Here is a 19,230-nt window from a genome sequence, read left to right as displayed (position 1 = left end):
ATTCTTGGATCCCACCTCTGCAGAGTCCCAGATAAATGGTGATTTCTGAACTTGCCCTCTCATGAGGCAGTGTGCTCCACCTGGAAGACCAATCTGAGGGGTAGAAAAATCTTCCATGATTCATGCATACCGGAGACAGTTACTGAGTGTCTGTGAGCCCAGCAGGGAGCCTGCAGAGTCCTGGCTCCCAGAACCTTAGGTTCTGGAGATTTGAGGTCAGTTTCCCTTGCTTCCTGGACCCCAAGCTATCTCTGTCCCAGACAGGAGCTTCTGCAGACAGCCATTCCTCTGCAAGACAGAAGCAATCTGCTCCTTCCTTCACAAGCTGGCCCTCGGGATATTTGAAGACCTCCGCTCTGCCACCTGCACACCCCCAGTCTGGTCCCCAGGTGACATGACTTGTTAAAATACCTTTTATCACTTTACCAAGGGACACAGAAAGCATGGAGACATATTCCAGTACCGAAGAAGAAGAAAATAAAATTGGCTCATAATCCTATCAGTCTATTCAATTCTCTCTGTTCTCTTATTAAAATTTATTTTTCTTTTTTAAAGACTAGGATAATTTCGTTTTGTAACAGGCTGCTCTTTTCTTAGTATTAATGCATGAATGTCCTTTCATGTCATCAGATAGTTTTCCACAGTTTTACCTTAAATGCTTATGTCCTAGACCATTTAAACCATGATGGTGTCACCTACATGCTCTGATCAGGTAGCAGGCTGTGCTAACAGGAAAGGCAATGCTGCGGGTAATTCCCCTGCAGTTAACTCCTCATATAAGTGTACATTATTTCCTTTAAAAACCCAAAGGTAAAAGTGGCTGGGAGAAAGGATTTCTACTTCTGTAAGTTTTGGATGATGTATTTCTGGATTGCCCTTGTGAGAGGGCCATGATGTCATAAGGCCCCTGCAGCCACGGCAACCTGGTTCTTAGAATCCTTCCAGGCCACAACTGACCACAGTTGAGCCTCTGACTGGGCACTGTACTGCAGTGTGGCCAGACCAGGGTCCTTTCTCTCCCCACTACCCGGTCTACGTCTTGTTTTCTCTGTGAATTAAGGTACTGGAGATGGAGAAAGGGTTCCTGGGTCTCTCTTCCCGCGTCTACTGTGGTTCTAAGAGTCGGGGAGCGCTTTAGCCGAGCTCTTCCATGTCCCCAGGTGTCTCTAACGTGGGCTTTCTCCTTCTGTTTGTTTAGACCTGAGGCTGGCCATGCTTCAGGTGCCTAGAGATGGTGACGAAGGAGGCAGGGCCACCTCCGGGAGCGCAGGGAAAGAAGAGCAGCATCACACTTCACCTCAGAAGCTGCTTCTGGATTGTAGCCTCTGCAGGAAGGTGTTCAGCCGCGCCAGCTCTCTTAGCAAGCACTACCTGACGCACAGCCAGGAACGGAAACACGTTTGCGGAATCTGCAGCAAGGCCTTTAAGCGCAAGGACCACCTGTATGTAGGAGTCTGGTCACCAACATCTGTGCAGGGGCCTGGGGAGGAGGGGGCATGTTCCTAGGTCGTTCTCATCACCTCCCAGATGAGCCTGACACACCCTGTCAGTGTTGGGTCCCTGTGACCCGTGCTTAGACGAGGACTCCGTGTCTGGGGACAGGTCTGCCACTGCCCTGAACAGGTCACCCTTGCGAGCTCCCAAAGTCACACCAATGAGAAAATCATTGCCTTGATTTGCAGACAGGATGTCCTGAGGCAATTTTGTCATGGAGGGAATCGGGTTAACTTTATGGAGAAATACTTGGAGACAGTAATAGGTGCCTGAGGAGAACCAGCCCGTGTTTACTTGAGGAACATGTACCGGGACTCCACAGGGCGTGAGAGATTCCAAAATCCCTGTGTCTAGAATGGGGCAATGGCACATTAACACTTGTCTCTCTTTTTTAACTCCTAATTTTTTTTTTTTAGCTCTTGATTTTAAAAGAAAGCCCATAAGGAGTCTGGAGCAGAATTCCTTTTGTTCCTAATGTCTGGTAAATGATAAGCTTTTCTTGCTAGTGAGGAAGGACAGACAGACTTCCTCAAACCAAGAGACTGGCAAGTGGGAGTCGGCAGTCCATTGCATTTTATATGCTCCTGGCCTTCCCAGAGGGCTTTGACTGACCCGCCTTCCCACTCATCCTCTCGCCAAGACCCGCCCGCCAGGGAAAGGCAGCGATTTGCTCATGTCACAGACCGATTAACAGGGGAGCTGGAGATTGGGTCTCTGCCACTCTCCTCAACTGGAGGCCAGGGCCGCCCTTTGGGGAAGGGCTCTGTCATTTATCAGCATGCCCCATGTGCCGCATTGTTAGGACTGTCCAGAGTAGGGCTGCTGGGAACGCGGAGGGTATTTACTCATCTGTTTATGTTATTAATGTAGATATAAGTATGACATAAACATAGGACATATTTGTATTCATTTATTTTATAGGAGGCACATTTGACTGTTTTCTAGAATGTTCTGTTTGGCCATCTGTAAATTGTATTTTTTCCTGTGGGGGTTTTCAGGCAGCTGTCTCCTTATAGGAATTCTATGATAGGGGAAAGACTCCTTTGTTAAAGGCAGGATGCTCCCCAAATGAGCTTTTCCTCAAATGTATTCTGCAAAATTGGATCTTGAGGGCACTAAGAGGAACTATTTCAAAAAACAGTTCTGTGGGCAACTATTTTCAGAGACATGGCAGGTTAAGCAGATGACCCTCTATCTATCTACCTGCTATGTGGCTGTTACATTTGCTCCCCTGAACCTCCAAGAAGCACCTGGTGCTCTGTCGGGACTGACTTGCCAGCTGAGCCCACGTCCTCGGGGAGCCACTCGGGAGGGCTGGTGTTCCTGGGGAACCCATTCTGGGGAACTCTGGCCTGACTTCTGGTGATTTTTCTCTCAGATAAGGGGTATGCTTAACGGTGAGGGAGAGGGGCACCCCTTCCAGATGCTTTGACTGTAGCCGGGGGCTGAGTGCAGGTTCTGAACTGTGGTTCTGAGTTCCACTGCCCCTTGGGAGCACTGTTGGGGGATTCAGGCTCAGGACCCTGCAGTGGGAGGCTAAGCCCCAGTGACCTCTGACTCCCTTCTCTTGTGTGACTCCAGGACTAGGCACATGCTCACCCACCAGAAGACCAAGCCCTTTGCGTGCAGGGAGCAGGGCTGCAGCAAGAGCTACTGTGATGACCGCTCCCTGCGCCGGCACTACGAGGTCCAGCACGGCTTGTGCATCTTGAAGGAGGCTCCCCCCGAGGAAGAAGCCTGTGGGGACTCCTCTCCTGCCCACGAGGTGGCCGGCCAGCCTGCTGCGGATGGCCTGCGGTCCCTGGTGCCTCCAGAAGCCAGGTCCCCAGGCCCCCTTTTGCCCAACCGAGAGCCCCTGCGCTCTATTGTAAGCAGCATGGTCCACCAGGAGATCTCTTCTTCCAGCCCGGTCCTGGCCGGGCCCTCAGATGACGGGGAAGGGAAAAACACAGCCTGTCCCTCCCCACCCTCACTGGGGCCCTACCCCTGCACCCCAGCGGCCCCAGGGACCCTGGGCAGTGATGTTCCTGAGGAGTGTCACCCCCTGTGGAAGGAGCCCGCCGCTGGGTTCACAGCCATTCACTCCAGGGTAGCAGAGGATGGTGGTCCACACCCAGCTGAGTCGGAGCGGCCGCCCCAGCTACCGCCCACCCTGGAGAGCGGGCAGGAGGGTGGGACCCTGCCGGCCGGCCTGCCTCTGTTCCAAGGCCAGGCAGCGCCTGCCAGTGCTGAGCCTTCAAACCACAACTTCCAGTGGCTCCGGAACCTGCCAGGCTGCCCCGAGAGCGAAGGGAATGATGAGTTTGCCATCCAGAAGCCCACTTCCGTGTCCCCTCAGGAGGGCTCCGAGTCTGGGCCCAGGCCCAGCAGCACCTCCCTGATGGGGGAGCCCTCGCCCAGCGGTGGCCCCAGTCTGGAGGATGCACCGCCCCTCCCCCCCACAGACCTGAAGGCACCTGGGGAGGCCTCCGATGGCGCTGGATATGCCGGCGAGGAAGGGGACACCAGGGCTTCCAAGAAGAGCAATTCTGACAGCGACTCCTGCTCACGGCAGCATGTGGAGGAGCCCGGCCTCCAGGAGGCCCTGAAGCCGAGTGGGCTGTCGTCTGACAACACGACGCCGCTCTCCGGGCAGTTGTTCCTGAAGTCGCAGGAGTGTCTGGTGAGTCAAGGGCAGATGCAGGTGCTCCAGATGATCACCAAGTCCCAGGTGTTCATCTCTGGCTCCCAGGTGGCTGTGGTCTCCTCCCAGCAAGCTGTGCCTGAGGGCAAGCAGGCTGTGCTGAAGCCACTGCAGGGTCTGCGGCCACACCAGCCCCCACCATTGGCACCCACAGTTGACTCCTTCCATCCTGGCCCTGCAAACCCAGAGCCAGAGGGATCCCCGCCCCACAAGAGAAAAACCACGCCCGCCTTCCCCAGAGAGGCCTTGCCCGGCAGCAATAGACGGGACACGAAGGGAGGACCAAAAGTGGCCCCTGTACCATGGGAACCCCCTGGGAATGCAGATGTCTCCTCTCTGGCCAAGCAGCTGAGATCCACGAAAGGGCCCTTAGACCTGGGGGACATCCTCCCCACAGGGGGCCCACGCCAGACCCAGCTATGTGGGGACAATCCTGCCGGAGCCCAGCTCCCAGGGAAGCAGGCCCAGGTGGAGAATGGCCTGGCCTTGGGGGCCATGAAAGGTGCAAAGGGCCCGGCCTGCTCCCAGGGCAGAGGCCACAGGCTCTTCTCTGGCAACATGTGGGCCCAATGTTTCTTGGACTTCCAGAAGGAGAAGGTGAAAATGGATACGCGCTGTGAGGCCTCTCCCAGCCAGGTGGCCATGGCCTCCTTCTCATCGGCCGGGCCTTCAGTGGACACCCCGCAGGACTCAAAGTCCAAGCTGACGATATCCAACAGGATCCAGGTACCTGACTTTATGCTGTGAGATGAGAGACTCACTCATCACTTGTTTCCGAATTTCTGAGGTCCAGACATTTTATTTAGTGCCCGTGAGTCCTCAGACCCAGTTTTACAGAGGGGAAGTGAAGGTTCAGAGACATCATGGCCCCCCACCAACCTTCCCCGCAAAAAAGCCAGGATGAAGGCTTTACAAAGTCGCTGGGACGCCCCGTGTCACCTTTCCTCACTGAGTTTTTTCTGCCTGTTTTCCTCTTGTCCTTCTCTTCCTTCTGAGTTTGCCCCTCAAACTCTTCAGAGTATATAAAGGTAGAGTCCCTTCCCCCTCAGTATTCCTGCATGAGATGCCATCTCTGGCTGTGGGGCAGGGGTGCCTACATGTGTCAGCACTTGTGCAGCATTAGCCTGGTTCCTTCCCAGGTGGTGGCCACGAGGACCTGGGCACCAGGCAGTCAGCCGCTTCTCTTTGCGACGTGCTCAGGTCTAGCGCCTGATAGCTGTATCCTCTTTGTTTTTAAACAGCTTTAATATTCATATGCCATCTAATTGACCATTTTAAATCACACCATCTGGTGATCTTTAGTAGTACTAACAAAGGTTGTGCACCATTACCACTTTTTCCACCACATTTTTCATCAACCCAGAAATTAACCCCGCACCCTTAGTTGTCCCCCCAGGTCTCCCCATAACCTCCCAGCCCCTGGCACCATGAATCTACCCCTGTCTCTATGGATTTGCCTACTCTGGACACTTCATATAATTGAAATCATACACTGTGGCCTTTCATGTCTGCCTTCTTCCACTCAGCATAATGTTTTCAAAGTCCATTCATGTTGTAGCATATGCCACGCTTCACTCCTTTTTATGTATGAATAATACTCCATTGTGTGGATACATCGCATTTTGTTTATTCATCAGTTGATGGCCATTTGGGTTGTTTCCACTTCTTGGCCATCGTGAATAGTGCTTCTGTGAGCATTCATACAAGTTTTTGTGGAGACATACATTTTCATTTCTCTTGGGAATGACCTAGGGGTGGGATTATCAGTTCATGGGGTAGCTCTGTGCTTAACCATCTGAGAAGCTGCCAGGCTTTTCCAAAGCAGTTGCACCATTTCACATCCCCATCCACGGTGTACGAGGGCTCCAATTTCTCCACAGCCTCATCAGCACTTGCTATTGTCCAATTTTTTTTTTTTTACCATAGCCATTCTAGTGGGTGTGAGGTGCTGCCTCATGATGGTCTGACTCACGAGGCTCTAACGGCTGATGGTGCTGAGCATCTTTTCATGTGCTTATCGGCCATTCATGTCTTCTTCGGTTTGGTGTCTGTTCATATCCTTTGCCCATTTTTGAACCGGGTTATTTGACTTTTGTTAGGCTGTAAGAGTTCTTTATGTATTGTACATACAAGGCCCTTATGAGATGTATAACGTGTAATGACTTTCTCCCATTCTGTGGGTTCTTACTTTATTGATGGTGTCCCTTGATGCAGGGAAGTTTTAAGTTTTGGTAAGTCCAGTTTGTTCTCTGTGTCATCCAAGAAAGCATGGCCTAATCCAAGGTCACGGAGTCACTCCTGTGTTTTCTTCTCGGCACCTTGTAGTTTTAGTCCTTGCATATGCCTCATTTTTGATATGTTGGTTCAGATGTATTTTCATCTTCAGGATGGAAATACCTACCAGCTCCCCGATCCAGTGAAGGAGGAGAGCACGGCAGGCGGATGGTAAGTTCAGAAACCCCTCCCTGCCGGGCCTGGGGGCTCAACCCCTCGGGAGTCCTCTGGGGGCTTTTATGTGCTGGCTTTGGGCCAGTGAGCTCTGGATGCTTCAGCCATGAAGAGGTACATGCCAGGCCACGAAGGAAGGGGGTATCGTCTCCATTTCTGGGGATTCATTGAGAGTTGTCAGTGGATTAGACATAAAAGAAAAAAAAGAAAAAAACAGAGAATACAGGGGTGGAGTCCCCTTCTCCCGTTCTTCCCCCGTGCCGTGTCTCTCCACAGTAACCAGCAAAATGGAGGCCCTGCAGACTGGGCAGAGCCAAGGAGCGCGTATGTCTGCAAGAACTGCAGCCAGATGTTTTATACAGAGGAGGGGCTAATCAGCCATATGTGTTTTCCCAACGACCAGTGGCTGCCACCTCGAGGGAACCAGGACCAGCAGGTGAAGGTTTCAGGACCAGTAGGTTCTGTGCTCGCAGGGTGCTCACAGGCTTTCAGGGAGGGAGTCAGTGGCTGGGTGTCATGGTCTCAGGATGGAGGCTTCCCCCAGGGAAGCCTGGGCAGGGACCAGGGGTCAGGCTGCGCTGCTCTGGGGGGCAGGCCGGTGCTTGAGCCTGGAGCGTCCCCTCTGCCGCCTGCCTACGGTTGCTCTTACGCTGCCATCTCTTCCTGTGTTTAGGTGTCGGGCACAGAGTTTTTCAAGCCTCTGAGTCAGGCGCTGAGGGTGGAGGTGGAGGCACAGAGCCCCGCAGGAGCCGTGAAGCCCCCAGATGGCATGAGCACAGCTCCTCTGGGGATGCCTCTGGGCCCAGTGAGCCGGCCCCCAGGGAGCACAGCCAAGGTGGGTGCTGGTTGGACCACTTTCTTCCCTCTGCTTCCTGCACAACCTGCCAGTGGAAGCCATAGGCAGAGCCCAAACCAGACGCCACAAAAAATCTCTCCAGAACAGCTTGGCTTGCACGTTCATTCATTCATTCACCTTCTGGGCCGGCCCTGTGGGGGCAGTGCTGGGGACACCGTGGTGACAGGGATGGCCCCAGCCTGGCCTCCTGGGTCTCCCAGTCCATGCAAGTAGATGAACCCATGCCAGGCAGTGAGGACTCAGACTGGGCTGGGCTGGGAGGGGGAGCAGAGGGACTGAGGGGACACCAGAAACCCTGCCTGAGGAGGACAAGGAGGACTTCCTGGAGGAGGGGGTCAGAGCTGAGATTTGGGGGATGAGGAGCAGTAAGATTGGCAGAAAGAGGGGAGATTGTGTGGAGGTGGTTAAGTTCACGGGATCAGCCATTGCAGCCCGTACTGGAGGGTCCCACCTGGAGAAGTGCCCTCCAGGCAGGGCAGCAGGGTTCATAGATCCGTTTATCCATCTCACGGAGCTGCGGTCATTTTTCATTTTGTCATGCTGTTGCACTGCATCTCCGGCCCCATCTCTAAGTGCCAGTCTTTTTACCAAGTTGACGCTGGCATCGTACATCTCCAAAACCCTGTGTATCAGGGCCTCTCCCTGGGGGGGTGGTCACATGAGGAAGCTTCCAGCATCATCCATCCAGGCCAAGAATCCGGGGTCTGGCTCGGGTGTGGTGGCCATGCTCGGCTCCCTTGCTGAGCCCGGCTCGGACAGGGGTGTTGGGTGTTACGTTTCCCTCTGGCTCTGTGGGAAGTGCCCTTGCTGGTGCTCGCACCCCCTTGAAGACTGAGCTGTGCACATGTGGCCCCAAGTCACCCCCCTGTGGCTTTGAATTCTCTTCTCCAGGGACAGGACGGAGACCAGGAGGAGAGAGATGGGGAGGAGACCAGCCAGCCCAGAAAGCAGCGAAAGTGCCCCCAACCCAAGGCATCGTTCCTGCCTCCTGCCCCTTCTGCCTCTGGGGGTCTGGGCCCTGAAGAAGGCCACCAGAGCTGCCTGCAGTCTCCAGTGCTCCTGGGGGACCACTCCCTGCAGGGACTGTGCCCGCGCTCTCCCGATACACCGCCCCTGGTGCTCAGCCCCATCCGGGAGGGGTCTGGGCTGGATTCCAGCACTCTCTGTTCCATGTCCACTCAGGCTGGTCCTGACAAACTCATCAGCAGCAAGCTTGGTGAGTGAGGCTGTGGCCCGTCATCTCTGACCATCACACGGCAGGCCTGCAATGGGCCAGATCCACCTCAACGTGTAGCATTTGGTCCAGGCGTTCTCTCTGGCCTGTGGCTGTGTCTGGCTTGAGGGTCCCATGGCTGCTCAGAGGTATCCCAGGACCATGTGGAACCAGCAGCCTTCTAGGTGCTGAGAATTTTACAGGCAGAAGGGAAATATAGAGGCCATTCAGCCTGACCACCCTTCTGCCTGTCCTTTTGAAAAATTTTGTTAGCAGCTTTATTGGCACATAATTCACATATCATATGAATCACCCATTAAAGTATACAATGTGTTTTAGTAAATTCAGAGTTGTGCATCCATTGCACTATGTAATTTTAGAGCAATTTCATCACCCCAGAAGCAGCACTGTATGCATTAGCAGTCATACACCCACTACTGCCCCCGTCTCCCCAGCCCTGAGCAACCACTAATCATCTCTATTCATCATGGACGCACCTACTCTGGACATTGCATGTAATTGGAATCATACAGTATGCGACATTTGGTGTTTAGTTTGTTCATTTAGCATAATGTTCTCAAAGTTCATCCATGGTACAGTGTATACAGTGCTTCAATCCTTTTTATGGCTGAATAATATTCCGTTGTGTGGATACACAACATTTTATCCATTTATAGCTGATGGGTATTTCGGCTGTTTCCATCTTTTAATGGTTGTGAATAATGCTGTTATGAACATTCACATACAAGTTTTTGTTGGACAAAGGCTTTCATTTCTCTTGAACTTATGCTGGGGAGTGGAATTGCTGGGTCACTGGTAATATGTTTAACAGTTGAAGGAACTGCCAGACTGTTTCCCGAAAAGGCTGAGCCATGGGAATAAATTTCCATGCACATGGCACGCAAGTTCCAATTTTCCACATCCTTGTCAATGATCCTTACCTTTTTCAATTATAACTCTCCTAGTGGGCATAAGATATCTCATTGTGGTTTTGATGTGTATTTCTCCAATGGCTAATGATGTTGATATCTTCCCATGTGCTTATTGTCCATTTGTGTATTTTCTCAGAAATGTCTATTCAGATCCTTTGCCCCTTTGTAAAATCGAGTTATTATCTTTGTATTACTGAGTTGTAAGAGCTCCCTTTATATTCTGTATGCAAGTCCCTTATTAGATATATGATTTGGGAATTCTCTCCTGTATCATGTCTTGTATTTTCATTTTATTTATGGCATTTGTGGTACAAGAGATTTTATTTTTTGTCACTTGTGCTTTTAGTGTTGTATCTACGGTTTTGCCTGACCAAAAGTCACTTTAAGTCAGTTAAGAAAAGAGAAGAAATATGCAATTATGCTGACTTTTACTCCTTTTTCTTCTAAGAGCTTTATGATCTTGACATTTACATTTAGGTCTTGGATCAATTTTAACTTACCTTTTCTATATTATGTGAGATAGGAGTCTAAATTCATTCTTTTGCGTGGGGGTATCAGTTGTTGCAGCACCGCTTGTTAAAGAGATTATTCTTTCCCCCATTGAGCTGGTGTGGCACCTTTGTGGAAATCAACTGACCATAGTGATTTTAGATTTTTCTTCTTTTTTGATACAGACAGTTACAGCTATAAATTCCCTTGGAGCACTGCATTAGCCACATTCCATAAGTTTTAGTATGTTATGTTCTTCTTTCCTTTATCTCAAAATATTTCCTAATTTCTCTTTTGATTTCTTCTTAAATACACTGATTATTGAGGAGTGTGTTGTTTTATTTCCACATATTTGTGAATTTTCCAAATTGTCTCCTTTTATTGATTTCTAATGTAATTCTACTGCAGTCAGAGAACATGCTTTGTATTAAGTTGGTCCTTTCAAATTTATTGAGACATGTTTTATGAGCTACAATATGTTCTGTCCTGAAGAATGTCCCATGTGCACTTGAGAAGAATATATTCTACTGATGTTGGGTGGAACACACCAAAAATGTACCTATGTCTTGTTTCATTCTGTGTAGTTGTCCGATCCATTACTGCAAGTACTGAAATCTCCAACTATTGTTTTGAATTGTGTATTTCATACTCAATTGTGTCAGTTTCTGCTTCATGTATTTTTGGACTCTGTTTTTAGGTGCATATATGCTTATAATTGTCATAACATCCTGATGGAGTGATTGTTTTTCTCATGATATGACTACAATGTTATTTATCATCACTGCAATAATTTTATCATAATCTCTATGTTTTTTGTTTTAAAGTCTAATTAGCCTAACAGTACCATTCTGCCTCTTTTAAGGTTGTTTACTTGGTATATATTTTCTGACCTTGTATTTTCAAACTGCTTGTGTTTTCTTTTAATAAACCATGTTTCCTATAGATAATATTAGTTGGATCGTATATTTTTTATCTAATGTGACAAACTCTGCATTTTGATTGGTTTATTCAGTCTGGTGTCATTTAATGTTACATTGATACAGGGAGGTTTACATTTGCCTTTATGCATTTCCTTTTCTGAATGTACCTTGCCTTTTCCTCCTTATGTTCCTCTATTCTGGATTACTTATATATTAAGTATTTTCTATTGTAACATTTTAATTCCTTTAGCTTTTCATGTTTTTCTTAATCCTTCCTTAGTGGTTCCTCTACAATGTAAAATTACATCTTAATGTCATCAGAATCTCTTCAGATGTATAATAACTTACAGTGAAATACAGAGACACTACTCCTATGGAGCTCAATCTCTCCTAACCATTTGGCTTTTATTATTTATATATGTATATTACATATGTATGTTTGTGGGTGTATAAACCCAGCAATACATTAATTCTTACAGTATACGAATTTGTATTATGGAACCAAAACTGAGAGAATAAAGGAAAGCAAGCATTCTTTATACAGTTTGTTATATAACATTTTTAGTTACCATTTCTCATCTCTTCATTTATTCCTGTGGATTTGAGTTACTGTATGGAGTGTTATTTCTTTACTCCAATGCGTCTCCCCTTTGTTGTGCTGTTGTTGTCGTATATATGTTTATAAATTACAGGCCTATAACAGTAGTGTTTTATGCAATTACTTTATAAGTCAATTAAGAAAAGAGAAAAAATATGCAATTATACTGACTTTTATAATTACCTATAGAAGTACATTTACCAGTGTGTTTTGTTTGTTTGGATTCAGATTACTATCTCATGTCATTTTCTTTTTCAGTCTGAAGAACTTCCTGTAGTATTTATTTGCATTGTGGAGGTGTAATTCACATGTCATACAATTCATCCCCTTAAAATACACAATAGGGTGGTGGTTGGTATATTCACAGAGCTGTGCTACCATTGCTACCATAAATTTTCGGATATTTTCATCATGTCCCAAGGGAGCCCTGTCCCCAGCCGTAGGTAACCACGAATCTACTTTCTGTCCTCTAGGCTCGGCTCTTCTGGACATTTCCTATTAGTGAGAATCATACAATGTGTGATTCCTTGTGTTTTCCTCCAGTTAGCATGAAAACTTAGGGTTTCACCCATGTTGTGTATATCAGAACTTCATATCTTTTCATGGCTGAATAATTCTCTCCCTTTAATGTTCCTTGTAAGACATGTCTGCTAACAACAAGTTTCCTAGTTTTTATTTACCTAAGAATGTCTGTTTTCACCTTAATTTGTGAAAGGTAATTTGCTGGATATAAGATTCTTGGTTGAGTTTTTACTTCCAGCAATGAGAACATATTGTCCCCAGTGCCTTCCAACTGGTATCATGTCCGATGGAAGTCAGCTGTTAATCTTACTGGAGTGTACATGTATATCACGTTATTTTTCTCTTTTTGCCTTCAAAATCTTTATCTTTGGCTTTCAGTATTTTGCCTACGATGCGTCCAGATGGAGAGCCCTTTGTGTTTATGCTACTTGGAATTTATAGAGTTTCTTGGATGTATGTATTGTTTTTTGGTCACATTTTGGGCATTTTCTGCTATTAAATACTTTAAATATTTTTCTGTTCCTTTCTCCACTCCTCCTTGTATTCCCATTACACGTGTTGCTGCACTTATTGATGCCCCACATTACTCTGTGGCTCTTCGTTTTCCTTCATTCATTTATTTTTCTCTCTGTTCTTCAAAATCCATAATTTCCATGGATCTCGCTTTAAGTTGGCTGCTGGTTACCTCTGCCAGCTCCAATCTGCATTTTGGTTATGGATCTTAACTCCAAGATTTCCATTTGTTTCTTTAAAAAAACAATTTCTACCTCTTAATAGTATTCTCTCTTAGATGAGCATTTTTCATTGTACCTTCCTTTAGCTCTTTAGGCATCAGAGCTGGGAGGAGAGGGACCCCCTGTGTCCCTGGCTGCCCCTCCCTGGAGTGGAGCCCTCCAAGTAGAGCTTCTGATACACAGTGCATGGGGTTGGTAGGTAAGGGAGCAAGTCATGGCTCAGGTGCCACAAACCCACTATTCTTACCGACATTTACTCAGTTGTCCTGAATGAATATTTCTTAAAATGCTGTATACCTTCAGGATAACTTCTGGAGACTTTAACTGCTTTAAAAATAATTTTTACCGGTTACTTTGTTGTTTTACAATTTGTCTTTCTAGAAGTCCTAGTCCTCTTCCACATGATCTTTTTAACAATTTTTGTTGTGACAAGAAGAGTGAACATAAGACCTACCCTCTAACAAATCTTTTAAGTGTTCAATGTAGTATTGTTGGCAGTGCCGTACAGCAGATCTCTAGACTTTATTCATCTTGCTTAACTGAGACTTTACATTCCTTGGTTAGTAACTCCCCATTTCCCACAACCCTAACCCTGGACACCACCATTCCACCCTTTGATTATATGGATTTGAGTATTTTAGATACTACATGTTAAGTGCATTCATGCAGTATTTCTCTTTCTGTGACTGGCTTATTTCATTTAATGTCCTCAAGGGCTTCATCCATGTTGTTGCATATTGCAAAATTTCTTTTTAAGGCTAAATAGGATTCCATTGTACATTTAAAACACATAATCTTTACCCATTCATATGTCGATGGGCATCTTGGTTGTTTCCACATCTTAACTATTGTGAATCACGTTGCAGTGACCATGGGAGTGCAGGTGTCTCGTTGAGAGCCAGATTTTAGTCCTTTTGGGTCAATACCCACAAGTGGGGTTGCTGGATCAAACGGTAGTTCTGTTGTTAGTGTTCTGAGGGAGCTCCCATCCTTGCAAGCTTGGAAACCCTGCTTTCAGCTGCTCTACAAAAGCAGGTAGAAGGGGCCCCTGCATCCCTTCCAGTCGGTGTTCTTGAAGCTTTCTGTTGCGTGTTTTCTAGATCAACTGGATGACTCTTCTGGCAACCATGTTATCACGGATGACACCAAGCCCCACATTCGAATGTGAGTTTGAACAGACTTAGAACCTGGGGGTCCTACCAAAGTGGGGATATTCTTACCCTCCTTGTGTGCCCTCAGAGCTCCTTCCTCACAGGGGCGTTAGCTCCTCTCTGGGAGAGAAGTGGTAGATTTCTCTGGGTGTATGTGGGATGTTCTTCCAATATTCATTCTGTCTGGGCATCCCATAGTTGGGCCCATGGGGACAAATGCCCAGGACCCTGGGGATATAGGTAGAACTGGTGAAGGCACATGTGAGGCTTGAGTATCCATGGAATGTGACTAGAGGGATGTGGCCATGGGTGTAGAAGCATGCCAGGCATCAGCATACACCTCCCCTGTCCTGGACCCCTAGAGGGGAACCTGAGGGAGAAGACTGGTGGTAAAGAAAATTGGAGGAAGGGAGTGTAGCTGGACGGTATCTAGAACACTTGTCCATGTCTGTCCGGGGTGATGAATACTCAGCAGATGCAACTGGGAGATGACAGAGGTTTCCACAGAGCAGGGTTGTGGCCTGAGAGCAGGGCACGTCACACATCTCCGTCTTATTTCCCAATTAAGTCACATGTGTATGTCTCGTGTGTGGCCTCATTTCAGACGCATCAGGAGAGGAAAGAAGTTTCAAGCCGAGATCCCGGAGCTCCAGGAGCGCCCTACAGCCGAGACCATTGCACATGGAGCTTCACTGGTCTGGAAGCCATCGGACGATGTGACGGGCGATCCAGAAACACCGGATAGAGGTGGCTGAGACATGGGGGCCAAATTCCCAAGGGTACCCCCCCTTCCCTCATCTCCAAGGAGTTCCTCCTCCCAGTTCTCACCTGGACCAAGAAGCAGTATCCCTGGGTGGGGTAGCAGGCCGTGGGACCGGGATATCTCCTCCTGCCAGCCATTCTTCTCATGGCAGTAACCATCCAGGTCATCCTGAGCAGGTCCCAGGAGCAGGGTTTCTGCCTTCCTCCCTGTCCTTCCCATCACTTACAGTGAAATACGGAAACATTACTACTATACAGCTCTATTTCTCCGAACCCTCTTGCTCTTATTATTCATATATGTACTTTATATATGTATGTTTATGTGAGTGTGTGTGTATATAAACCCAGCAAAACATCAATTCTTATATTATACAATTTTGTTTTATGTAACAAAAACTGAGAGAATCAGGGGATGCAAGCATTATTTATACAGTTTGTTATATAACACTTTTAGTTCCCGTTTCTCATCTCTTCATTTATTCCTGTGGATTTGAGTTACTGTATGCAGTGCTATTTCTTTACTCCAATGCGTCTCCCCTTTCTTGTGCTGTTGTTGTCATATATATGTTTATAAATTACAGGCCTGTAACAGTAGTGTTTTATGCAATTACTTTTTAGTTCAATTAAGAAAAGAGAAAAATTATGCATTTAGACTGAGGTTTATAATTACCTATATAAGTACCTTTAGCAGTGTTTTTTGTTTCTTTGTTTGGATTCAGATTACCATCTCATGTCATATTCTCTTTCAGTCTGAAGAACTTCCTGTAGTTTTTATTTTCATTGTGGATGTGTAATTCACATGTCATACAATCCATCCCCTTAAAATAAACTATACATTGTTAGTTGGTATTTCACTGAGCTGTGTGTGCAACCGTTGCTACCATCAATTTTTGGATATTTTCATCATGTCCAAGGGAGCCCTGTACTCAGTAGTCACTCTTGTCCCTCCCCTCTCGACCCTGTCCCCAGCTGTAGGTAACCACAAATCTACTTTCTCTCCTGTAGGCTTGGCTCTTCTAGACATTTCATATAAGTGGGAATCATACAATGTGTGCTTCTTTGTGTTTTCTTCCAGTTAGCATGAAAACTTAGGGTTTCACCCATGTTGTGTATATCAGAACTTCATTTCCTTTCATGGCTGAATAATTCTCTCCCTTTAATGTTCCTTGTAAGATATGTGTGCTAGCAACAAGTTTCCTCAGTTTTTATTTACCTAAGGATGTCTTTTTCCACCTTCATTTTTGAAAGGTAATTTGCTGGATATAAGATTCTTGGTTGAGTTTTTACTTCCAGCAATGAGATCATGTTGTCCCACTGCCTTCCAACTGCTGTCATGTCCGATGAGAAGTCAGCTGTTAATCTCACTGGAGTGTACATGTATATCACGTTATTTTTCTCTTTTTGTTTTCAAGCCCTTTATCTTTGGCTTTCAGTATTTTGCCTATGATGTGCCCAGATGGAGAGCTCTTTGTGTTTATGCTACATGGAGTTTATAGAGTTTCTTGGATGTATGTACTGTTTTTTGGTCACATTTTGCACATTTTCTGCCATGAAATACTTTATTTTTCTGTTCCTTTCTCCACTCCTCCTTGTATTCCCATTGCATGTGTTGCTGCACTTATTGATGTCCCACATTTCTCTGTGGCTCTTCGTTTTCCTTCATTCATTTATTTTTCTCTCTGTATTTTTTTTATTCTTTACTCTTTGTATTTTCAGAAGTCCTAGTCCTCTTCCACATGATCTTTTTAACAATTATTGTTGTGACAAGAAGAGTGAACATAAGACCTACCCTCTAACGAATCTTTTAAGTGATCAATATAGTATTGTTGGCAGTGCCATACAGCAGATCTCTAGAGTTTATTCATCTTGCTTAACTGAGACTTTACATTCCTTGGTTAGTAACACCCCATTTCCCACAACCCTAAACCTGGACATCACCATTCCTCTCTTTTTATATGGATTTGACTGTTTTAGATACTACATGTTAAGTGCATTCATGCAGTATTTCTCTTTCTGTGACTGGCTTATTTCATTTAATGTTCTCAAGGGGTTCTTCCATGTTGTTGCATGTTGCAAAATGTCCTTTTTTCAATGCTAAATAGGATTCATTGTATGTATAAACCACATATGCTTTACCCATTCATATGTCGATGGGCATCTTGGGAGTTTCCACATCTTAGCTATTGTGAATCACGTTGCAGTGACCATGGGAGTGCAGGTGTCTCTTTGAGACCCCGATTTCTGTCCTTCTGGGTCAATTCCCACACGGGGGGTTGCTGGATCATATGGTAGTTCTATTGTTAGTGTTCTGAGGGAGCTCCCGACCTTGCAAGCTTGGAAACCCTGCTTTCAGCTGCTCTACAAAGGCAGGCAGAAGGGGCCCATGCATCCCTTCCAGTCCGTGTTCTTGAAGGTTTCTGTGGCGTGTTTTCTAGATCTAGTGAATGACGCTTCTGACATCTGCGCATTCGAGGATGACACGGAGCTCAGCACTGAACCGTGAGTTTGAACAGACTTAGAACCTGGGGGTCCTACCAAAGTGGGGATATTCTTACCCTCCTTGTGTTCCCCCAGAGCTCCTTCCTCACAGGGGTGTTAGCTTCTCTCTGGGAGAGAAGTGGTAGATTTCTCTGGGTGTATGTGGGAAGTTCCTCCAATGTTCCTTCTATCTGGGCATCCCATAGTTGGGCCCACGGGGACAAATGCCCAGGACCCTGGGGATATAGGTAGAACTGGTGATGACACATGTGAGGCTTGAGTATCCATGGAATGTGACTAGGGGGATGTGGCCATGGGTGTAGAAGCATGCCAGGCATCAGCATACACCTCCCCTGTCCTGGACCCCTAGAGGGGAACCTGAGGGAGAAGCCTGGTGGTAAAGAAAATTGGAGGAAGGGGGTGTAGCTGGACGGTATCTAGAACACTTGTCCATGTCTGTCCGGGGTGATGAATACTCAGCAGATGCATCTGCGAGATGACAGGTTTCCACAGAGCAGGGTTGTGGCCTGAGAGCAGGGCACGTCACACATCTCCGTCTTATTTCCCATCTTAGTAACATGTGTATGTGTCGTGTGTGGCCTCATTTCAGACACATCAGGATAGGAGGCGAGTTTCAGGCTGAGATCCCGGAGCTCCTGGAGCGCCCTCCTGCTGAGACCGGTGAAGATGGAGCTTCTCTCGTCTGGAAGCCATGGGACGATATTACGATCAATACAGAAACACAGGATAGAGGTGGCTGAGACATGGGGGCCAAATTCCCAAGGGTAACCCCCCTTCCCTCATCTCCAAGGAGTTCCTCCTGCCGGGTCTCACCTGGACCAAGAAGCAGTATCCCTGGGTGGGGTAGCAGGCTCTGGGACCAGGACTTCTCCTCCCGCCCCTCATTCTCCTCATGCAGTAACCAGATAGGCTATCCTGAGCAGATTCCAGGAGCAGGGTTCCTGCCCTTCCCCCCTGTCCTTCCCTCCGCCTGCTTTTCAGGGACCTGTGAGGGAGACAGGGACAAGGAGCCCCTCCCTGTGCTTTTGGGGACATGACCTCCCCGGCATTCACTGACTCCCTGTGTCTCCCATCTCTCACGCTTGGCTGGGGATGTTTGCTGGGAATAGTGACTGAACTCTGCAACTTGGCCTGCTCCAGCACGATGCCAGGAGGGGGTACCAACCTGGAGCTCGCTCTGCACTGCCTGCACGAAGCCCAGGGTGACGTCCCGGTGAGCTAGAGGCAGGGGCGGGATTGGTGGGTCCCTGGGAAGACCCTGCCCTGCTGAGGCTGGGAATCTGGTGCATGTAATGTGCCATCTGTGGGCTTTGCGGCTCATGAAAACTGAGAAAGGCCACCCATCCTTTTCCCCAGTGGCTGTGGGGTTGATGTCCTTGTCAGTTGTAGGGCAAGTGTGTAGATGGGTCTCAGTTTGTCAGTTATTTTCCTGGAGCAGCAGCAGAGCACCAGGTTCCTCCGAGATCGCAGGGGCACGGGGAGTGGAGTCGAGTAGACTGACTCAGGTCCTGCACTGATCTGGTTTATTGATGGAGCTTTATCTTTTTAATTAAAAACTCATGTACGAAAACCCCTGATGCAACAAAAATATCTGCTTCCTCCGAGGACCCGCTTGACCATCCTGAAGTTTAGAAAATAAAAAGTCCCACTCTGAGTAGTGGGAAGGGAGGTCAAGTCACCTGAGTTAGGGCCCCAGGAGTCAGCGTTGGCAACTGTACTTTTCCTCAGGTTGCAAGGCAGTGGGCGGCGCAGAGTAGGTGCTCAGCCAAGGAACCAGCACATGTTTGTTGGCCCTCATGAGTGTCGTGGCCCTGGGGCACGGCTGGCTTTGGGGCCCCCCTCGGTCTAATGCTCTGCCTCCACCATTTTTGAAATTAACAAATTTTCTAAAAGGGGCCTGCGTTTTCATTCTGTGCTGGGCCCTGCAGG

The 19,230-nt window shown here is 47.5% G+C and overlaps 1 protein-coding gene across 1 annotated transcript; it reads left to right on the top strand.

Annotated features, from left to right (window-relative positions):
• The first annotated feature begins 1,132 nt into the window (after positions 1–1,132).
• LOC130681105 (zinc finger protein 541-like) lies at positions 1,133–18,292 on the top strand. The gene is made up of 8 exons (XM_057493296.1): positions 1,133–1,442; positions 3,076–4,903; positions 6,564–6,622; positions 6,902–7,079; positions 7,299–7,460; positions 8,373–8,697; positions 17,238–17,301; positions 18,283–18,292. The coding sequence occupies exons 1-8, from the start codon at positions 1,213–1,215 to the stop codon at positions 18,290–18,292; spliced, it is 2,856 nt and encodes a 951-aa protein (XP_057349279.1). The 5' UTR covers positions 1,133–1,212.
• Positions 18,293–19,230: the final 938 nt, after the last annotated feature.

The sequence above is a fragment of the Manis pentadactyla genome, chromosome 15, assembly GCF_030020395.1.
Source record: "Manis pentadactyla isolate mManPen7 chromosome 15, mManPen7.hap1, whole genome shotgun sequence".
NCBI classification, from domain to species: Eukaryota; Metazoa; Chordata; class Mammalia; order Pholidota; family Manidae; genus Manis; species Manis pentadactyla.
Note: the sequence above shows the minus strand (reverse complement) of the source record. Positions and strands in the feature narration are given on the sequence as shown.